The sequence below is a fragment of the Polyodon spathula genome, chromosome 7, assembly GCF_017654505.1.
Source record: "Polyodon spathula isolate WHYD16114869_AA chromosome 7, ASM1765450v1, whole genome shotgun sequence".
In the NCBI taxonomy this organism is placed as follows: Eukaryota; Metazoa; Chordata; class Actinopteri; order Acipenseriformes; family Polyodontidae; genus Polyodon; species Polyodon spathula.
In genome coordinates, this window is record NC_054540.1 from 35231064 (window position 1) to 35250049 (window position 18986).

General features: G+C 41.9%; 1 protein-coding gene across 2 annotated transcripts; it reads right to left on the reverse strand.

The window, feature by feature from the left end:
• Window positions 1-12: 12 nt before the first annotated feature.
• On the reverse strand, window positions 13-15592 carry ribc2 (RIB43A domain with coiled-coils 2). Of its 2 annotated transcripts, XM_041255427.1 has the most exons (8): window positions 15412-15592; window positions 13744-13836; window positions 13340-13421; window positions 10168-10512; window positions 5214-5332; window positions 3832-4059; window positions 2756-2922; window positions 13-1129 (listed from the first exon to the last, which is right to left on the reverse strand). In XM_041255427.1, the coding sequence occupies exons 2-8, from the start codon at window positions 13825-13827 to the stop codon at window positions 1048-1050; spliced, it is 1107 nt and encodes a 368-aa protein (XP_041111361.1). In that variant the 5' UTR covers window positions 13828-13836; window positions 15412-15592; the 3' UTR covers window positions 13-1047. The 2 variants fall into 2 exon arrangements, with proteins under 2 accessions (XP_041111361.1, XP_041111360.1); XM_041255426.1 differs by lacking the exon at window positions 15412-15592 and having other exon boundaries at window positions 13744-14236.
• Between the last annotated feature and the right edge of the window lie 3394 nt (window positions 15593-18986).

An 18986-nucleotide genomic window follows, 5' to 3' on the forward strand; every position in this document is an offset into this window, starting at 1 on the left:
CCGCAGGCGCCCTACCAGACTACAAGGGTCGCTGGTGTGCGGTGAGCCGAGAAGATCCTGGCCGACCAAAGCCTCCCCCCCCCCCAACTCCAAACTTTAACTCCAAACAGGGTAGCATTGTATGTAACGTAGGCTAGGCCAGTCAAAGTGTCTTTATAGATGCTTGTGGCTCTCTTACTGCTATAAAGACAGCTTGGCTAATCTAGCTGTTACATGTGTCAGTGGTTTGCAATTAGAACTTTTTACAAGAACCACTCAATCATTGCAAACAGCATAAAAAGTTAAATTGAAAAAGTAATTTGAAGCTACATAACTTTGTATACATTTCTGCTTGATGATCAATGTCAGGAATTATTGCACAGGTTTGATGACATGAATAACTGTTCCCACAAGAAAAAGACTGGTCTAGAGCCATTTGCACAAACAAAAAACCCAAACTGGTTAGACTCTTTCTGGATTTCTGGATCTCAAACTTTTGTGTTTGTTTATTTTTTTAAGTTGTTTGATTTATTCACACACAGCTTTGATCCAAAATCGGACACATTTATCACAATGTCACTTACAATGGGCACAGTGGTGTTAGTTTGCCAGATACTTTAATAATAAAATGTCAATACATTGGAAAAGGCTATGATACTGACAGAAAAACTGTATAGAAAATGTGTTTTTAAAGTGTTTTCTAATTTAGGAAATACTATGTTATAACACTCTTGTTTGTGTAAACCTATGTTGCTGTAGAACACTTTCAATTATACAGATACATAAGAATATTAAAGTAGATTCAACAATCTGAATAAAGTGAACTGAAACTTGCATTTAAAATCTTTTCATAAAGCAGCCAAGCTGACAGGTATAATCCATTATTTATTTTTGATTACAGTATGCTTGGTAATATTAAAAAAATTAATAATGTAGTACATGGTTTGTAAGAGGTGGGAAAATGCAAATACAGAGCTTTAATTCTACAGATCTCAAATTGCACCAAAATTTCTCTATATTTTGAAGGCAGCAATACAGAGACTTTATGAACTACACCTTGTAATCCTTTTAGCGGCTGGTTGTATTGAACTGTGCAAAGTAGCCATCCTCTGGAATGTTCGTGAAGACTTCCTTTTCCAGATACTGCTTCCTGGATACAGAACAAATAGAAAACCAGTTTGTACATAACTTACAGGTCCAGTTAGAGAGTGCATCTAAAGTAGAAAGTATGTATGCTTAAAAGTACAGTGGCTTAATACACTAGTTTTTAACCACTAGAGTTTGAAGTTACCGTACTTAGTTACAGTGTAGTTTTTTTTTTTTTTTTGAGTGACTTATTTATTTTCATCCATTTGGAATGTCCGGTTATGTTTTTTTTCTCCTCACCGCAGCAAGTCCCCGCACTGCACAGACATTCCGAGGGCATATGTGGATCCTCCGATCTCACAAAAGCCAATGCGACGTCCCCAACAAATACAATATAGTGGTCTTAAATTCTTGGAGCTGTTCGCATGCTTGAAAGAGACCCGGGACTGATACTGTTGTTGAGGAGCCAGCCCACAAGTGGTCTTGTCTTGTTTTGTTTTGCGTTCCTATTGACATTACTTAGCATTCAGTAGACTGAGACGGCACCTTAGTGGGTTATTTTCAGAACCTTGCAAGTGGATTTTAATTTACAATACTTTTATTTTCAAGACTGTTACATTAGTTGCACACAAAATAAAATTCACTAGTTTAGTTCCAGAACTTTAACAGCGATTTAGTCAACTTAAGCTGACATGTTTTGAAAACAGCATCCACCTGGGTCACATAGCACAACTAAGGGAAGAGCGACTACTTATTTGAATAGTCAGAGTAAATAGTGTATATTCATAAATCATGTATTTTGAACATGTCTGGCTCGCTACTGGTGTACACACAGTTTTGTAACATTTTGCTGCCTGTGCATCATATATAAAAATTTATTGGACTTTTTAAAAACTTTTATTATTCTAAAATGTAATTTATATGTAATTATAATACCACTGAATCAGCACTTGAAACCACACACTTTCTGTTTAGTTCAAACAACGGAATACAGTTCCAACATTGACATTGCTAGTTCACTACAAGTATACACTTAAACACAACAGCATTACTGTGCTGCTGCTGTTTTGAAATTGAAGTGCGATTAATCAGCTTTCAGTCTAAGGTCTATTGTCACTTTTCTAGTAAACAAGTCGGCAATTCTGTGCTTCCCCTAGCACCTTCCTGCTCTGTACCTGACTTTCAACTGTGCCATTTCAATCTTTCATGAGCAGTAAAATTCAAAAGCACTAAAAGGAAATACATGTAAACGGTATTCCTTCCTGTTGTACACTACAGACAGTATCACTCTGTGCTTGGTGTGTCTCAGACAACACTGCAGAGACAGCATCACTCACTGCCTCAGACAGCACTGCAGAGACAGTATCACTCGTTGTACCTGTCAGCACTGCAGAGGAAGCATCACTCACTGCTCTGTGTGCCTCAGGCAGCACTGCAGAGGCAGCATCACTCACTGTACCTGTCAGCACTGCAGAGACAGCATCACTCACTGCTCCTCAGACAGCACTGCAGAGGCAGCATCACTCACTGTGCTCTGTGTGCCTCAGACAGCACTGCAGAGGCAGCATCACTCACTGTACCTGTCAGCACTGCAGAGACAGCATCACTGCCTCTGGCAGCACTGCAGAGACAGTATCAATCAATGTGCTCGGAGTGCCTCAGATAGCACTGCAGAGGAAGTATCACTCACTGTGCTCTGTGTGCCTCAGACAGCTGCTTGTTGGTGTTGTCCAGGGCTCGGCGCAGCTCACGCTCCAGACGTGCTTGCTGTCTCTCCAGGAGCAGTGCTTTCCGTGCAGAATCCACACACTGCTGCTTCCACTCCAGATCATAAAGCAGCTCCCTTTCTTTGGACCTCTGAGTGCAAAACAAACAACATGTCTTAGCTATTCTTCAGATGTAGTGAAACCTTCAGACTATGCACTGCAATCTGTAGGTTTACAGATTTTTTAATTATTACAGATGACTATTTAAAATACATTTCAATAATTACTATAAATTACAATATTTCAAGTTCCACAGCAAAGCAGGACTATTTATTTTATCAGCTCTCTTTTTTTTCAAGGTTATTGGTAAACTGCTTATTGTCACTTTTTTGGCCCTGTCCCTGTGAAGTTATATTAAAAAGGTTTTACTGCATAAATATTGACAATATTGACCAATGAGTCACATCCCCAACATGTGCAAGAATCCTTAATCGTTATACATCATTTGTAATTTACATAAGTATACTAATTATAATGAACTGAAACAGAGAACAATTATTAATGGGAAAAACTGATAAGTCTATGTTGTTTGTAAAATAGGTTTTAATATGTAAAGAAATGCATAAATGAAAATGAACATGCTGTAAAGTTTGTGCAAAAAAGTACAGTAGGTGCCTCAGAATGGTGGTACTGTATTGCCTGTATTCCAAAATATTCACAGCGAAGGGGTATACATTAGGATATGTACCTGCGAGGGGTGGTGTAGTTTGAATTGAGTGTACTGTATGTGCCACATTGCTCAATATCAAAATGCCCAAACGCATTTGGAACATGATTCTTAAAGTTCTTTACTCCAAATTGTCATAAGCACATTGTGTTTTGTTTTTTATATAATAGAAAAGCGCACCCTAAAAAGTTACCAGACTAGAGATGTTTTGGGATTGTAAGTAGACCTTTTTAATTTTTTTTTACTGAGAATCTGTCCCTTATTGTATTGTAGGCAAGCATTCAAATCTGCTCTGTAAGTGTTTAAACAAAATAAAGCTTTTTTTTTTTTTACCATGTTTTCCTGGACTTGCTGTTGCTGGAAGTGGGTTATCTCCTTCAGTTGTTCTGGTCTCATCCCCTTCCACCTGTCGGGGACGACGCGATGGGGTCCAAACACACTGACAGCTTGATCGGGATTCTCCGAGAGCAGGTCCCCCTGGATCAGGTTGGAGATTTCCACCAGGTTATCTTCCTCCTCCTGCTGCTTCTCCAGTTTCTGTTTTTCTCTTGTTTCAGCAGCCTTAAAAAAAGATTAAAAACACATACAAATGTAACATATGATAAAAAAATCCATACATCCATGCCACAGCTATAAATTCAGAATTAGAATTATGAGTATAATGGAAAAGCTGATGACCATGACATACACCACCAGTATTGCAGAATAAACATTGAAATAATCTGATACGTGATTCTCCACATATTTGCAAACATGTCCGTGCAGGTGGATGGAAGGGTGACTGGACAGACAGACAAACATATATCCCTATGATCTCATAATCTCATTAACTTAAGTTAAATAACGTTACTCCCAAGACACCACCATATATCCCCAGAAACAGTAATCACGTGATTTTTGTATCCTTCCAGAACAAGAGGGCGGGGAAGGGTTGCTGTCAGTATCATGAAAAAATAGGTATATACTACATCCACATAATGCGCAACTGAATTTCCATGCACAGGTTCACAAAACATTTAAAAAAATAATAAAAAATAAGCAGTATCTGAAATGCAGCCAGGTGTCAGTACTTTAAATAACATAACCAGTCAGTTGCTTTACATGTAGTACAGTTAAAGTAATTTTCTAAATTCAGCTGTTTAATTTAGGTTTACATGTACTCTCTTTTCATTAATGTCCATGGAGTGCTGTGTTTAATTCACTCATGAGGATAACCAAATAACCGACAAGACCCCAATGGGCAGAATAACTACATTCATTTAGTTTATTCACCTTGTGTACATCGGGGCCAGCACAGGTATATCTGTAAACACTGATACAAAATGAGACCTGAACAGTCCATACTCCATAATATAGAATACAAATACAACAATATATACTGTATATACTGGCATTCCATAACCCCAAGGCTGTGCCCAAGAAAGAATACAGCCATAACCACAGAGATGAGGCATGATCATCAGAGCAGCTCTGTGGAGACCTCTCAGACCAGGTCTACTACACATGCAGGCTGATATAGAGGCAAAGTGAATGCAAACCCTTATACAAGTGAACAGGAATAAAGCACACTGTTCTGCCACTTACAGATGAAAGGAGGAGCGACCGGGAAGGTGATCATAGACAGAACCCCATTTCCATGTTTAATAGATACAACTTGTACACCTTTCTTGTGGCACTATGGGGAATCACCAACGACACAAATGAGGCCAGCTTACTTTTGCCAAATTAAAGTCTTTGGTTGCCACAGTGATAGCTCTCCTGGTTTCTTCCTCAATCTTTTGAAGTTCAACAGCTCTGTTATCAAGCTCCACCCTTGTCTTGTTGTAAAGTTCCTCTGCAATTAATAAAGGATATTTTCATATTATTTAGAACACTTCATAGGCAAACTGGATTATTTAGGCTATTTATTTTCTATTTAGGCCTTTTTGTTCACTGTGCTAAACTGGTAAGCGCATGCAGTAAAGCTAAGCAAAACCTCTGCATAATCTAGTAATTTACAAATGATCTTATATGAATAAATATTGTATAGACACTCAATATACATGTTAGGGATGCAACAATGAATATATGAATCTGTTATTGATCACTGTGGCTTTTACTTTGTAAGACTGAAGTTTTGATTAATTGCACTATTGCCCTATTTTTTTGAATGCATACATTACATTAATAAGCAGATGCTTATGTACTGCATTTTGTGAAGAATCTACACATTTGTTGTTTTTGCTTCTTGCTTTTAAATAAACGTGTTTTTTAATGTATCGATTATTGATAATTATGATTACCTACCAGATATTCCAATAGGAAAATGTTTGCTGATTTTATGTATGTATAGGGATGGAAATAAGTCTCTTATTGCATAGCAGTTTCAGTTTTTTTCAGTTCCAGTAGTTTGATTTCATATGCACAACAAATGAAAACGTTAGTTTACCTACTGTAAACTTGGTTCCCTGTAAGAGAAGATGGCCACCAAAACATCGTTATGGGATACACTCCTGGCTATTGGTAGGTGTCACTGAGCTGTTTCTATCAAAGCTGCCGATAGGCCCTCTCCCCTCAGTGACCCCCCCTCAGCCATTTCTCCTACCCAACCTGCCACAAACACAGCTACTTCTCCTGCCCAACCAGCCACAAACACAGCCACTTCTCCTGCCCAACCAGGGATCCAAATCAAATTAACAATAAAAATCTGAAATTTTTAACAGGTCCAGCTAGCCGCATCACAAATCTCAGCCATGGAGGCACCTCGAAAGAGGGCCCATGATGTAGCCACACCTCTCATGGAATGTGTGGTTATCCGCCCAGGTGGGGGTAAGCCAGCACCATCATACGCAGTCGAGACTGTGTCCGCAATCCAATGCAACAATCGCTGCTCCGAGAGGGTCTGTCCCAGGGTCCATGTACCTTGGGGAGAAAAGTAGTGTTTGCACGCAGTGACACTTTGCTACCATCATCCCAAATATGCATACAGGAGCTCTGCACAGACAGTGTCTGCAGCTCACTAAACCGCTTTGCAGAGGTGATAGCCAAGAGGAAGGCTGTTTTCGTGCTTCAACTTGATGGAGTATATAGGCTCAAACGGGGCCTGCGTGAGAGCCTCCAGTACAATCTCAAGGCTCTATTCGGGGACAGTAGCCCCCCTAAGAGGGTGCAATTGCCGAGCGCCTCGGAGAAACTGGGTAGCCACATTTAGCCACGTCTGTAGCGGGCGCATGCGCAGTAAACCCAGCTCAATGGCTGATACCGCTGCTGCCATCAGACCCCGTAGTTGCTGGCACAAAACAAGGGACACCCTCGATCCCTGTCGAAACAGTGAGAGGTGGCTTTGTAGAGCTGCTGCCCTGTCGTCCGACAGGTATGCGCGCATCGTAGTGGAGTCCAGCCAGAGCCCCACATACATTATGCATTGCACCAGTGTCAGCCGACTCTTGGCATTATTGATGGTGAGGCCCATCCTCATTAGATGCTCTCTCCCTAGCGCCGTGTGGGCCACCGCTCCCTCCCACGACTGGGAACAGATCAACCAGTCGTCGAGGTAATTCATCACTCTGACTCCTTGCTGCCGCAAGGGGACAAGTATAGCGTCTACGCACTTTGAAAACGTACGGGGAGCTAGGGAGAGGCCGAATGGCAGCATAGAAAACACTAAAGGCGAAGCAGAGACATTTCCTGTGCTGTGGACGAATGGGAACGTGAAAATATGCGTCCCATAAGTCCACCGTGGTAAACCAATCGCCCGGCCACCGTAAGTCCAGGATGGGGCGAAAGCCAACGTCCTGCTTCGGTACCAGAAAATATCCTGAGTAGAACCCCTCTCCGAGAGAGGTGGGATCTACGAGATGAATGGTGAGCTTGCCCAGCAAGGCTGCCACTTCAATCTGGAGTACCGAGGCCTTAAGCGTATCCTTCACGAATGTAGTCGTGACACCGTGAAAAGGAGGGGGTCCCAAACAAAACTGAAGCACAGAACCGTATTGTACGGTTGCAAGCATGCCAGTAGTGCAGCTGTTGTGCTGTGAATTGGGTCTGAAGCTCCCAGCCTTCAGGGGCCCTGTTGGGGCGGCTGAGGCTGGGGCGGGGCTAGCAGTGGCAGTTGTCTAGGGCGGAAACCCTCGAACCACCTTCTCGGTTGTTGCTGCGTGGGCTGGCTACGGCCACGTCCACCACGCTGAGGGAGGGTCCTGCCTCTCGCCTGAGATAAGGCCTGTAGCAGTGCGTACGGTCACCTAGTGGGGCTGTGGGAACTGGCACCGTCCAGGTGATTGTATGCGTCTGCACGGAGTGCCAGTGGCTAGACCCGACCCGACACCTCGTGTTCCCTAAGACTCTGCTGAAGGATCTCCTCCACTGCTGGGCCAAAGGTGTGGCCTGGTGAAATGGGTGCGTCCAACAGCGCAGCCTTATCAGCATCAGACATCCGCGCCTGCGACAGCCACAGCTGTCTGCACGCGACCACTAGGCCCTCCAGGCTCTGGCCCAGGGTCTGACCCTACAGGCCGGAGATCTGGAGCAACGTGTGCAAAAGTAATCACAACTCCGTGGCAACCGGCTCTGTGAGCGGGGAATCATGCAAAATCCCATCCAGGTATGCAGTGAGCATGCTGGACGTGTTTGCTGGGCAGGTACTTTGGGCTTCCGCCACATAAGCTCTTCGGACGTGCATCTCCGCACTGCAGGTTCAGGCACATCAGCGGAGCCATAACCAAGGCTGCAATGATGGAGTCCACAGAGGGAAACCCGGCTAGTCCCAGCTTCTTTGCTCCCTCCAGCAAGGCCAGAGGAGAACCATGTCTCAATTGCGCCGGTGCTGTAGCTGGGTGGTTCCAAGAGGAACGCACCTCCTCCATAAAATCAGGGAAAGCTGGGAAGGGTTGAGCTTGGGGAGCCACGTAATGCGACATGGCTCTGTCTGTGCTGTCCAGGGGACCTGCAGTTACAAGCTGCATGCCCCCTAAGCGCGGGTACGGACCCTGCCAGTGGTGGCGCGCTAGTAAGCAAAGCAGCCTTGGAACTAGGGGCTGTATCAGCCTGGAATTCAGGCTCCGCCTCAACCTCCATATCCGGAGGGAAAGCAGACTCCTCCCACGAGGCGGCGATAGAAAGAGCGTCCTCGTCTGAACAGAGCGCCCGGTCAATGTGCTTGCCCTGCACTCCCCCGGAGGGGTCAGGAGGCGGTACAGAGACTGCGACTGGCTCAGGGGGTGGGGGGGACGCCACACGAGGGTCCACGGCCGAAGCCGATTGGGTCTTCCTCTCCAAAAGCTTCATGATCCAACCGACCTGGGCTTTCATGTCCATGATGTTCTGCGTCTGCCGGGACTTCTTCATCTGTCTAGCCGGAGGCAACGGGGAGTGGCTGCGGTTAGATATGGATGCCTGAGCACAGGGGATCTCCTCGGAGGGGCTCTGTGACGGCGTCGGGAGACATGATTGGGAGGAGCCCACTGCGGGGGTTGAAGAACGCTCCTGTGTGACTCTCTCCAGGCGGCTCGCTAGCACGCGGGGCTAAAAAGCCGCACAGATGTCGGGGACAGGGCCGAAGCCGTGGCGGGTGTATAGTCAATAAGCACTATGCGCACTGTGGTACCAAAGTAGCACAGGCAAAGTCTTACGCACCACGGTATTAAAAAAACACCAGGGCAGCTGTGCACAGAGCCTACCCTGACTGCGTGGTCACACGCCTGAGCAGCGCATAGCGTACAACAAGGGGACAGGGCCGAAGTCACGGCGGGCGATTGACTTACACACACAGTAATAAAAAACAGTTTTTAATACAAAAAAAAGTTCAATATTACAGGACAGATGGGGGAGAGCACACTGTCTGTAGATTGAGTGACCTACACCAGAGGTGAAGGCCCGCGTACACATGAACCCAACAACGAGGGAAGCCTCGGTGAGGAGTATATGGCTGGTGCGGCTAGTCCTCTGCGTGAGCACGGGACGCATAGCTACAATCAAAACAAGGCCCAACCGTGGCCTGCAGGCGGCTGATGGGCTAGCTCGACAACGGGGACAAGGCAAGCCCAGCCCCGTGGAGTAACAGTGCTCTCCGAAGCAAGAAAGGGTGAAAAAACACACAATTCTTAACAATAATACTTACCGTACTAAGACGGACAGACAGAAAGATGCAGCCTGACATGTGGAGCGAGCAGGTGCTGATAGTCAGAAATAGAATAAAAAGGCTACAAATTTTTAAACCACCGATTCCAGGAAAAGCGACGAAGGCCAGCTTTCAACACAAAGTGCAGGGGAACTAGCAGTAGCTTACGCAGCACTTTTTACAAGAAAAAAAGGCTCAATGAAACACAGAGAGGTCTTACTGTACTAATCGTGAGAAGCGAAAGAGAATGAATCTCCCCTGGGTGACGGTTAAGTACCCCCGGGAGGCAGGACCAAGGGTGTCACCGAGGGGAGAGGGTCTATCGGCAGCTTTGATAGAAAGAGCTCAGTGACACCTACCTATAGGCAGGACTGTATCCCATAACAATGTTTTGCTGTCCATCTTCGAATTGAAAGGGAACTACCGAAGCAATGGGCTTGTCTAATAAATGTGCACACTGCTGTATGTATGCACCTCTAATAGATGTCTGTATGTATGCACGCATATACTCTAACATCACGTGCAAGGGGCTATACTGAAATGGCTTGTTTCCTTTGTTTCTAATACCTTACCTGCACATGCGTGCTCTTCCCGTGCTCTGTGCAGTTCTTCCTGTTGCTGCAGTGACCATTCCCTCAGCTGCTCCTGCTGCATCCTGTGTCGCTCTTGCTGGTTTAAATCTTCTCCCACCAGCTTCTGCACTCCTGAGATGGACAGTCTGGGATCATGATCAGAAACGCGTGCTGGGAGGTCCTTCTTTATCATTTGAGGATCACTCAGATAAAACTCGCGCCTGCTCTCAGGTTTCTGGAAACATTGGCGAAACTCCTCCACCGCCTTATTTAGGGCCCTGCTGTCATTCTTCTGCCTGTTATCCAGCAAACAGGCGATCTTTTCATTGCGAATCAGGTCTTTAGCTGAAAAAAAGAAATCATATAAAACCATTCAAAACATCCTGAAGAAGATGCTTCTGATGTCCTCACAGCTAGTGTTTGTATATCAGAGTTAATGTAATAAATCAGCTCTTCAATTCTTTTACCACGATTACCACAGCAAAAACCATTTAAACATGATCATGCTGAAATAATAGATTAGGATAAACTTAAAAAGCTTTCTTCTTGCAACTGCCAAAGAGTTTAGCTGCTTATTTAATAGCTTGGAAAGAAAGTTGCTATTACATTTAGCTTTCAAAAAGATAACATTTATGGGTCTACAGATCCTTAATGCTATCTACTCAGTCCTTAAAATGAGCAGTTTATAAATATTCACAGAAGAAAAGTAAATTTGAGAATTTAGATATTTATTTCCGACTTCATAGGAATTTTATCCATAACTATAAAAACACTCAATAGCAGTACATTTTGAAACATTAAAAGAAACTTCAATGTAAAAAATGACAAATGTTTTGACTATAAAAGTCTTTCTCCAAGTCCGTGTTATATACTGAACAAAAATCTAAACGCAACATGCAACAATTTCAAAGATTTTACTGAGTTACAGTTCATATAAGGAAATCAGTCAACTGAAATAAATTCATTAGGCCCTAATCTATGGATTTCACATGACTGGGAATACAGATATGCATCTGTTGGTCCCAGATACCTTAAAAAAAAAAAGTAGGGGCGTGGATCAGAAAACCAGTAAGTATCTGGTGTGATCCCCATTTGCCTCATGCAGCGGGACACATCTCCTTCGCATAGAGTTGATCAGGCTGTTGATCGTGGCCAGTGGAATGTTGTCCCACTCCTCTTCAATGGCTGTGCGAAGTTGCTGGATATTGGCAGGAACTGGAACATGCTGTCGTACACGTCGATCCAGAGCATCCCAAACATGCTCAATGGATGACATGTCTGGAGAGTATGCAGGCCATGGAAGAACTGTGACATTTTCAGCTTCCAGGAATTGTGTACAGATCCTTGCAACATGGGGCTGTGCATTATCATGCTGAAACATGAGGTGACGGTATCTCTGTGCATTCAAATTGCCACTGATAAAATGCAATTGTGTTCGTTGTCCGTAGCTTATGCCTGCCCATCCTATAACCCCACCACCACCATGGGGCACTCTGTTCACAACGTTGACATCAGCAAACCGCTCGCCCACACGACGCCATACACGCTGTCTGCCATCTGCCCGGTACAGTTGAAACCGGGATTCATCCGTGAAAAGCACACTTCTCCAGCATGCCAGTGGCCATCGAAGGTGAGCATTTGCTCACTGAAGTCGGTTACAACGCCGAACTGCAGTCAGGTCAATACCCTGGTGAGGACGATGAGCACGCAGATGAGCTTCCCTGAGACTGTTTCTGACAGTTTGTGCAGAAATTCTTCGGTTGTGCAAACCCACAGTTTCATCACCTGTCCGAGTGGCTGGTCTCAGACGATCCCGCAGGTGAAGAAGCCTGATGTGGAGGTCCTGGGCTGGCGTGGTTAAACGTGGTCTGTGGTTGTGAGGCCAGTTGGATGTATTGCCAAATTCTCTAAAACAACGTTGGAGGCGGCTTATGCGAGAAAAATGAACATTCAATTCTCTGGCAACAGCTCTGATGGACATTCCTGCAGTCAGCATGCCAATTGCACGCTCCCTCAAAACTTGAGACATATGTGGCATTGTGTTGTGTGATAAAACTGCACATTTTAGAGTGGCCTTTTATTGTCCCCAGCACAAGGGGCACCTGTGTAATGATCATGCTGTTTTGATGTGCCACACCTGTCAGGTGGATGTATTTTCTTGGCAAAGGAGAAATGCTTACTAACAGGGATATAAACAAATTTGTGCACACAATTTGAGAGAAATAAGCTTTTTGTGCGAATGGAAAAGTTCTGGGATCTTACTTCAGCTCATGAAACATGGGACCAACACTTTACATGTTGCATTTATATTTTTGTTCAGTGCATATTGTCAAATTGAATTTTACATTGCAATTTTACATTATTTTAGTATTTCTAGACTTATTCTAGAACTATTTGTTTTCCATATTTTTACTATTAGCATTATGGTACACAACGAATTAAAAACATGCATACTGTGTGTCACACCTCCGATGAGTCCCCACATTTGTTGTAAATGATAAATGTAAGGAATTGTAAACATAAGTAGTAAAGAAAAATACAGAATTGTGTCTCAAACAAATGGGGACATCAAATGGACAAGGAGCCCCTGGATGACAGTAGATGTACAACATATTTCTTACTGTATCAATAATTGTTTATCTTTTTCTTTATTCACAGTGATGGCATTACAAATACCAGTAAAAATTACAATAACCACCTTGCTTTTGTCTTAAAATGTACTTATTTAAGCCTTAACAACCGAACATGTAAACATTAGCATTACAGTCGAGGTTAAAGATTTGGGTAGATCGGCTGTACAATACGTCATTATTTTCTCATTAACACCAGGGCTGAAGAAAGGGTTATTTTCGGTGTCCTTAAATTTAGAGAAATGAAAAGGATGTACATACATAGTCGGCAGTAGCGTTAAAGACTGTACCAAAGTGCCGTGTGCATCAAGATAAGTGTCGCTTTTATCGAAGATTAAATCTTAATCATCTAGCCTTGGGCCAAATCAATTGTTATTTCGGAAAGAATCAGAACTATTACGTACCACTCCAGCAGGAAACGAGTATGTACATTAAACCATAATTATATTCAGAGTCCGTGTTAGCGGCCAGGGTTCCAGCACTAAATTCTGATCTGGTGTGAGTTTAAATTATTAACCAACCATTGTGTGAATGTGACATACCATAGGCTTCGTGAACGTGCGCGTCAGTCTCTTCTTTGATCTTCTTTTCTTTAACCTGGTAGTCTAAGGCTTCTTTGTCCACCTAGACATCGATTCAAAAAGTTCATTCATACAAATATAAACTAAGAAGAAACATATTATACACCACAGTTAATCTAATACTGTATAAAATATTGAATTATGTTATTACCGTTGCCTTGATTAACACGGGGAAAAAAATATTTAACGGAATATACAGTGAATGTGCTATCTAATGCTATCTACTATCGGCTTCGAACAGTTTACCATGCAAAATGTTCTCAGTATACAAATACACATGCGCAAGGTGTAGAACTGGTTTATAACTTTAATTAAAATGGTCTATCTGCTTGTTAATTTTATACGATTGATGATCTCGTACTTACCCCAATTATTCTGACTTTGGAATTAAAGATTCTGTTCTGTCGCTCGATCTCTCTGTTTCTCCTCTGTTCCAGGGCAGCAGCCATGGCCAGATCCTTTGGAAGATCCAATTTGTACATTTTTTTTTTTTTATCACTAATGTATTCCGCTATCTTAGTTTAACAATCAGCTTTAAATCTGACGATTTAATTTACTGCGAGTGACCACGGCAGCATCAGAAAGTTCTGTAAACAAGCTGGTTGCTAAGATATCCTCTAATAGGACTGCTGCGCTTGCGTGAATAGTAAAGCACTCCCTGTTGCAGATATGCAGGACAACAAGGGATTAATTAGTTAAACAAATATATTGAAAGAAACACGTATTTACAGCGGGATTGCTCTTGATATTTGATAGTAGGCCATTAACCTACATACTTTCTATTTTGACTTCGGTTTGAAAAATATTTTTTCGTGAAGCCAATTGAATAAATTGTCTTTACGTTTAGCATCTCATGAATACAAAAATACCAACTTTACACGATGGTTATACTATGCAGGGGTTACCATGTTAAAATATGCTTTACCATACGGGTCTGGGATTTAGCTTTTACTACGGGAAACTTTTATAAGGGAATGACAAGACAGCCTACACAAGTACACTTTGTATACACACAAGTTAAATATTACACTATGTACAGTGGTGTAGCCGGTGTTACGCAGAATGCAGTGCACCATGGAAATTAGTTTCACCTGCTGCAATCAGGTGGTCTGGCGATTTGTCTTCCGCACTTTCGCCACGGTATGTTTTCGCCGAATCCCGAAGTGAACACTTTTTTCTAAGTTTAATGATGAGGATTAGCCTGTATTCGCCCGATTACGGACAGTTTTTTTGGTTTAGTTTTTTGCAGACGAAACGAGGTAAATTACTGGCCGGGGAAACCGATTTCCATGGCGGGACAGAATTCTTCGTAACACCACTACGACGTATTTTAAATGCTTGCGGTCAAGGCACACACATGTCGTGATTCCTGCTTAATTGGACAGTTCAGTCAGTCGTCTTGTGATGCAATGAAGAGGACATTAGAAACTTCAATAAGTAATATAAATTATATAATTACACAGCATGTTGTAAACTATGTATTTATTTATCGACTTTGCTTTTTTTTTTATCTGATGAGATCAAATGCGGTAGGTCCAGGAAAAAAAAAAACAAAAACAAAAAAAAAAAACATGTATTCAGCATGTCGTGTAAAATTAAATTGTCCAGAACTGTCATGGATACATTCTTTAAAAAATAAATTGAAAAACAATTGTAACTGCACAGTAGTGAAATTGGTGACAAATAAAAAATAACAAAGTTTGTGTGATTCGTATTGGATGCACGAGATCCAGAAAAAAAGAAAGGGGAGGACGTAATATAGTATTGTAGCGCTGTCCGTTTTCTTTACGGCACCAGCAATAAAGTCACTGACAAGGTTAGTGTCGTTTAGTCGTCTTTTATTATTTACCACAAAATAACAACTGTCACACACACCTGTAAAAACCTAACGTCCACCACTCACACGCTCGCCACCGACCCGCGCACACGCAGCCCCCGCAGCCGTCCAATCTATCTGACCCCATTCACTCCCGGCTGCGCATACACACTTGCATGCATACCAGTTTAAAAATACACACAACACATAACAATACCCAAAGCAGCGGGTTGCTGAGCGCCGAGTTGTCCGGGTCGTTACAGTATACAGGACGTTGTGGTGATTGGAGCTCTGCGCTGGTGATGGTAATCGAAAGGAAAGGAAAAAGAACATGCACGATAAAAAATAACTAGAGCACTAAAGACAAGACACATTTGGCTGGAAAATTGACAATCTGGCAGCACTGACTGGGGAGTAGCCTATAAAAGTCACATGCATTGCGTATTAAATGTTACCTCAAGCTCAATGAACAAATTCATACAAAAGTGAACAACTTATACAAAAAGGTCCAAGTCAAACAATGCACAACAGGGGCTGAAATACCCCTCTATTTTTTAATGTGACAGGTACTATTAAAAAAATGATGTAATTTCCATTGTATTCTCTGAAATCATCCTTTCCAGACCCTGGGTACTCACCTACAACAGAATCTGGCTATGCCACATTGATAGCCTTGGATTAGAACATATATCCCTGTTGTTTTATTATTTTTACTTATTACTGATCTGTAATAATATATTCTGTCTGCTTCTCCGTTTAGATTAATTTCCGTGAACTATTCCAGAAAAAAAAAAAAAAGTTTATGAAAAGGCTTCTCAAATCTGAATAAGAGGAAATGTGATGGGATTATGTGTTGCACATACTGTAGACCTTCAATAGAAATGTGATGGGATTAGGTGTTGCACATACTGCACACCTTCAATTGAAATGTGATGGGATTATGTGTTGCACATACTGCACACCTTCAATAGAAATGTGATGGGATTATGTGTTGCACTTATTGTACACCTTCAATTGATTTTTCATCATAGCCTGATTTTCTTCCCCCGCACACTTTCTGGCAATCAACTTTGAGAAGCCTTTTCAGGAAAGCATTCTTAAAACAGATTAGCATGGCATATACATAAATTACTTATAAAACTGAAAGTTTTTATAATGTTATTTTAAGTTTTTTTCAACTAATAAGTTATGCTTTTAATATAGCTATAGACCAGTGATTCTCAAACCTTACTTGTTGGTGGCCTCAGAGTGCAGCCACCAACATTTACTGGTGGCCAAACTGCTTATTTTCAAAAAAAAAAAAAAGTATAACATATGCAAAATAAAGACAATGCAGTCATATGCACGTCTATTTTTTAGTCATTTATTTCTTGAATACAACCAGAGTGTTTCTCATTTAAAAATACACCAGCCCTCTGAGCGCTACTGGATCTGAATTACCAGCCCTTCTTATAATAATCTGGAGACAAAAATCGGGTCTTCTGCTAGATTTTCTTTTTATTATTATTGCTCTGACAATATGTCAAACTTAACAGGTTGCTCAATCATATTAAATGTATATACAGTACAATACCTGTGCTAAATTATATTATTAAGGTATTGAAGTTAAATAAATGCATAAACTACTTTAATTTTCCCAGCTAAATCTAACAAAAGTATAACGATTTGCAGTACTGATATATCATAATATATGTGAAACTAATATTCCAGAATAATAGATTGTGAACGCCATACTCTGCCCCTCTGAATTAACTGTAATACAGAGGATTCAAATTATACATTATTTCTTGTGTGTATTTCAGGCAAAAACAGTACCAAAGTAGACATGTTAAAAATAAAAAAAAAATAAAAACCTGCCTTTGCAGTGTTTTGCACAATAAACAAAGTGGCAACAAGACACGTTAGGTTATTACCATAACCCTGGTTCCCTGAAAAGAATGACAACCATTACCGAATGGGAAGATCCTCTCTGACCCATCAATCACTGAGCACCTAAAAAAGCTGCCCTATCAGGGCCCTGCTGTGAGGGGTAAGTCCCTCCCACCTCCTGCTGAACAAGGACGTTTTTCGAAATTGAAGGTCAGCTGGGGAAACAACCTCGAAGGGTAATGGTTGTGATTCTTTTCAGGGACCAGGGTTATGATAATAACCAAACGTTCCCTTTCAAGTGGAATGACAACTATTACCGAATGGAAAGCTGTACCAAAGCTTTTAATCAGTACAGTTGCTCTGATGAGACGGCTTTCCAGCAGAACACTACTGGACTGTATGGAATGCATGTGCATTGGATGAAAAGCAGATCAAATAAGTGCCTGTACCGGCATCAGAATAAATCCTGGTACTGAGTACCGGTGAGTATTGATGTTAGTACTGTTGATATTACATTACTGTTCAAGTTGTTAATGTATACCAATTTTTACTAGTTTATATTGTAGTACACAGGTAGCAGAGTTGTTTACCTGTTTCATGGTCCTGAAAAGTGTGTTTTTTTTTTTTTTTAAATACCGAAAAATTCCCATTGGGCTTATTTTATTTTAGATTCTATAGATTTTTAAAAATGTATTTCTATGCAGGACAGCCACTATAAGATAGTTACCTTTATTAAAAATGTGCAGGGATGAATCTACATATTAATCATCTAATGCCAATAAATTAACCTATCAAAAAGTTGAATCAAGTTACAGACCTAATAAATACACATACATCCTCATCTGGAAAAGGCAAGGCCATGTGGTGTGCAGGGTGATAGTCAGGGGAGTGCCTTGTTTCGAGTTCATTATGTCTGCAAGGACCGAGTGACCTCACCTTGCAACAGTGGCCCCTATTGTCCAGGTGCCTTGTGAGCTCAAGTGGACATCTGGGCTGGCCTCTGCTCTACAGGGACCAGCAGCTGCCTGACATCCACTGTGGAGCTCCTGGTTTGGCTTGGAATCAGAGGACAGCCACCAAGGGGCAAAAGGGGGAGGACTGGAGGAGTGGGCTAGAGAACCTCCAGTTTAAATCTGACAAAGGCTATAATAAGAAAATTACCTAGTTTGCCCAGTTTTACAGTTTAATGCAAGAACAATTAGAAAATCAGATCTATTCAAATGTAGATGGTCAGAAGTAGAGTCATGTGATCCACCGGACCTGTGTGAAGCTGTGTGCGACTATTCAGCAACAGTCATGCTGTACATACTTGCTAACATATTACCACTGATATGTTAACAGCATTTTAACATGTTTTTTTTTTTTTAAATGAAGTCTTGCCGCTATTCTAGAGGCAAGTTGACAGACTCTTTTCTTCCCTTATTGGTTTAACCCAATCTTTTAAAAGCTGGGACTTCCCTTCTGTCATAACGATTTATTTCATAAGAACATAAAGTTTACAAACGAGAGGAGGCCATTCGGCCCACCTTGCTCGTTTGGTTGTTATTAGCTTATTGATCCCAGAATCTCATCAAGCAGCTTCTTGAAGGATCTCAGGGTGTCAGCTTCAACAATATTACTGGGAAGCTGGTTCCAGACTCCCACAATTCCTGTGTAAAAAAAGTGCCTTCTATTTTCTGTTCTGAATACCCCTTTATCTAATCTCCATTTGTGACCCCTGGTCCTTGTTTCTTTTTTCAGCTCGAAAAAGTCCCTTGGGTTGACATTGTCAATACCTTTTAGAATATTGAATGCTTGAATCAGATCACCATGTAGTCTTGTTTGTTCAAGACTGACTAGATTCAATTATTTTACTCTGTCTGCATATCACATTCCTTTTAAACCCTGAATAACTCTTTCTAGAGCAGCAATATGTTTTATGTA

Excerpts from the sequence above, each read along its gene's own strand:
- ribc2 (XM_041255426.1), bottom strand. The coding sequence starts at position 13,860 with ATGTACAAATTGGATCTTCCAAAGGATCTGGCCATGGCTGCTGCCCTG. Across the intron at positions 4,060-5,213 it reads AAGACTTTAATTTGGCAAAA|GCTGCTGAAACAAGAGAAAA; the intron begins GTAAGCTGGCCT and ends TCTTTTTTTAAG. Across the intron at positions 1,130-2,755 it reads TCTGAGGCACACAGAGCACA|GAAGCAGTATCTGGAAAAGG; the intron begins GTGAGTGATACT and ends TTCTGTATCCAG.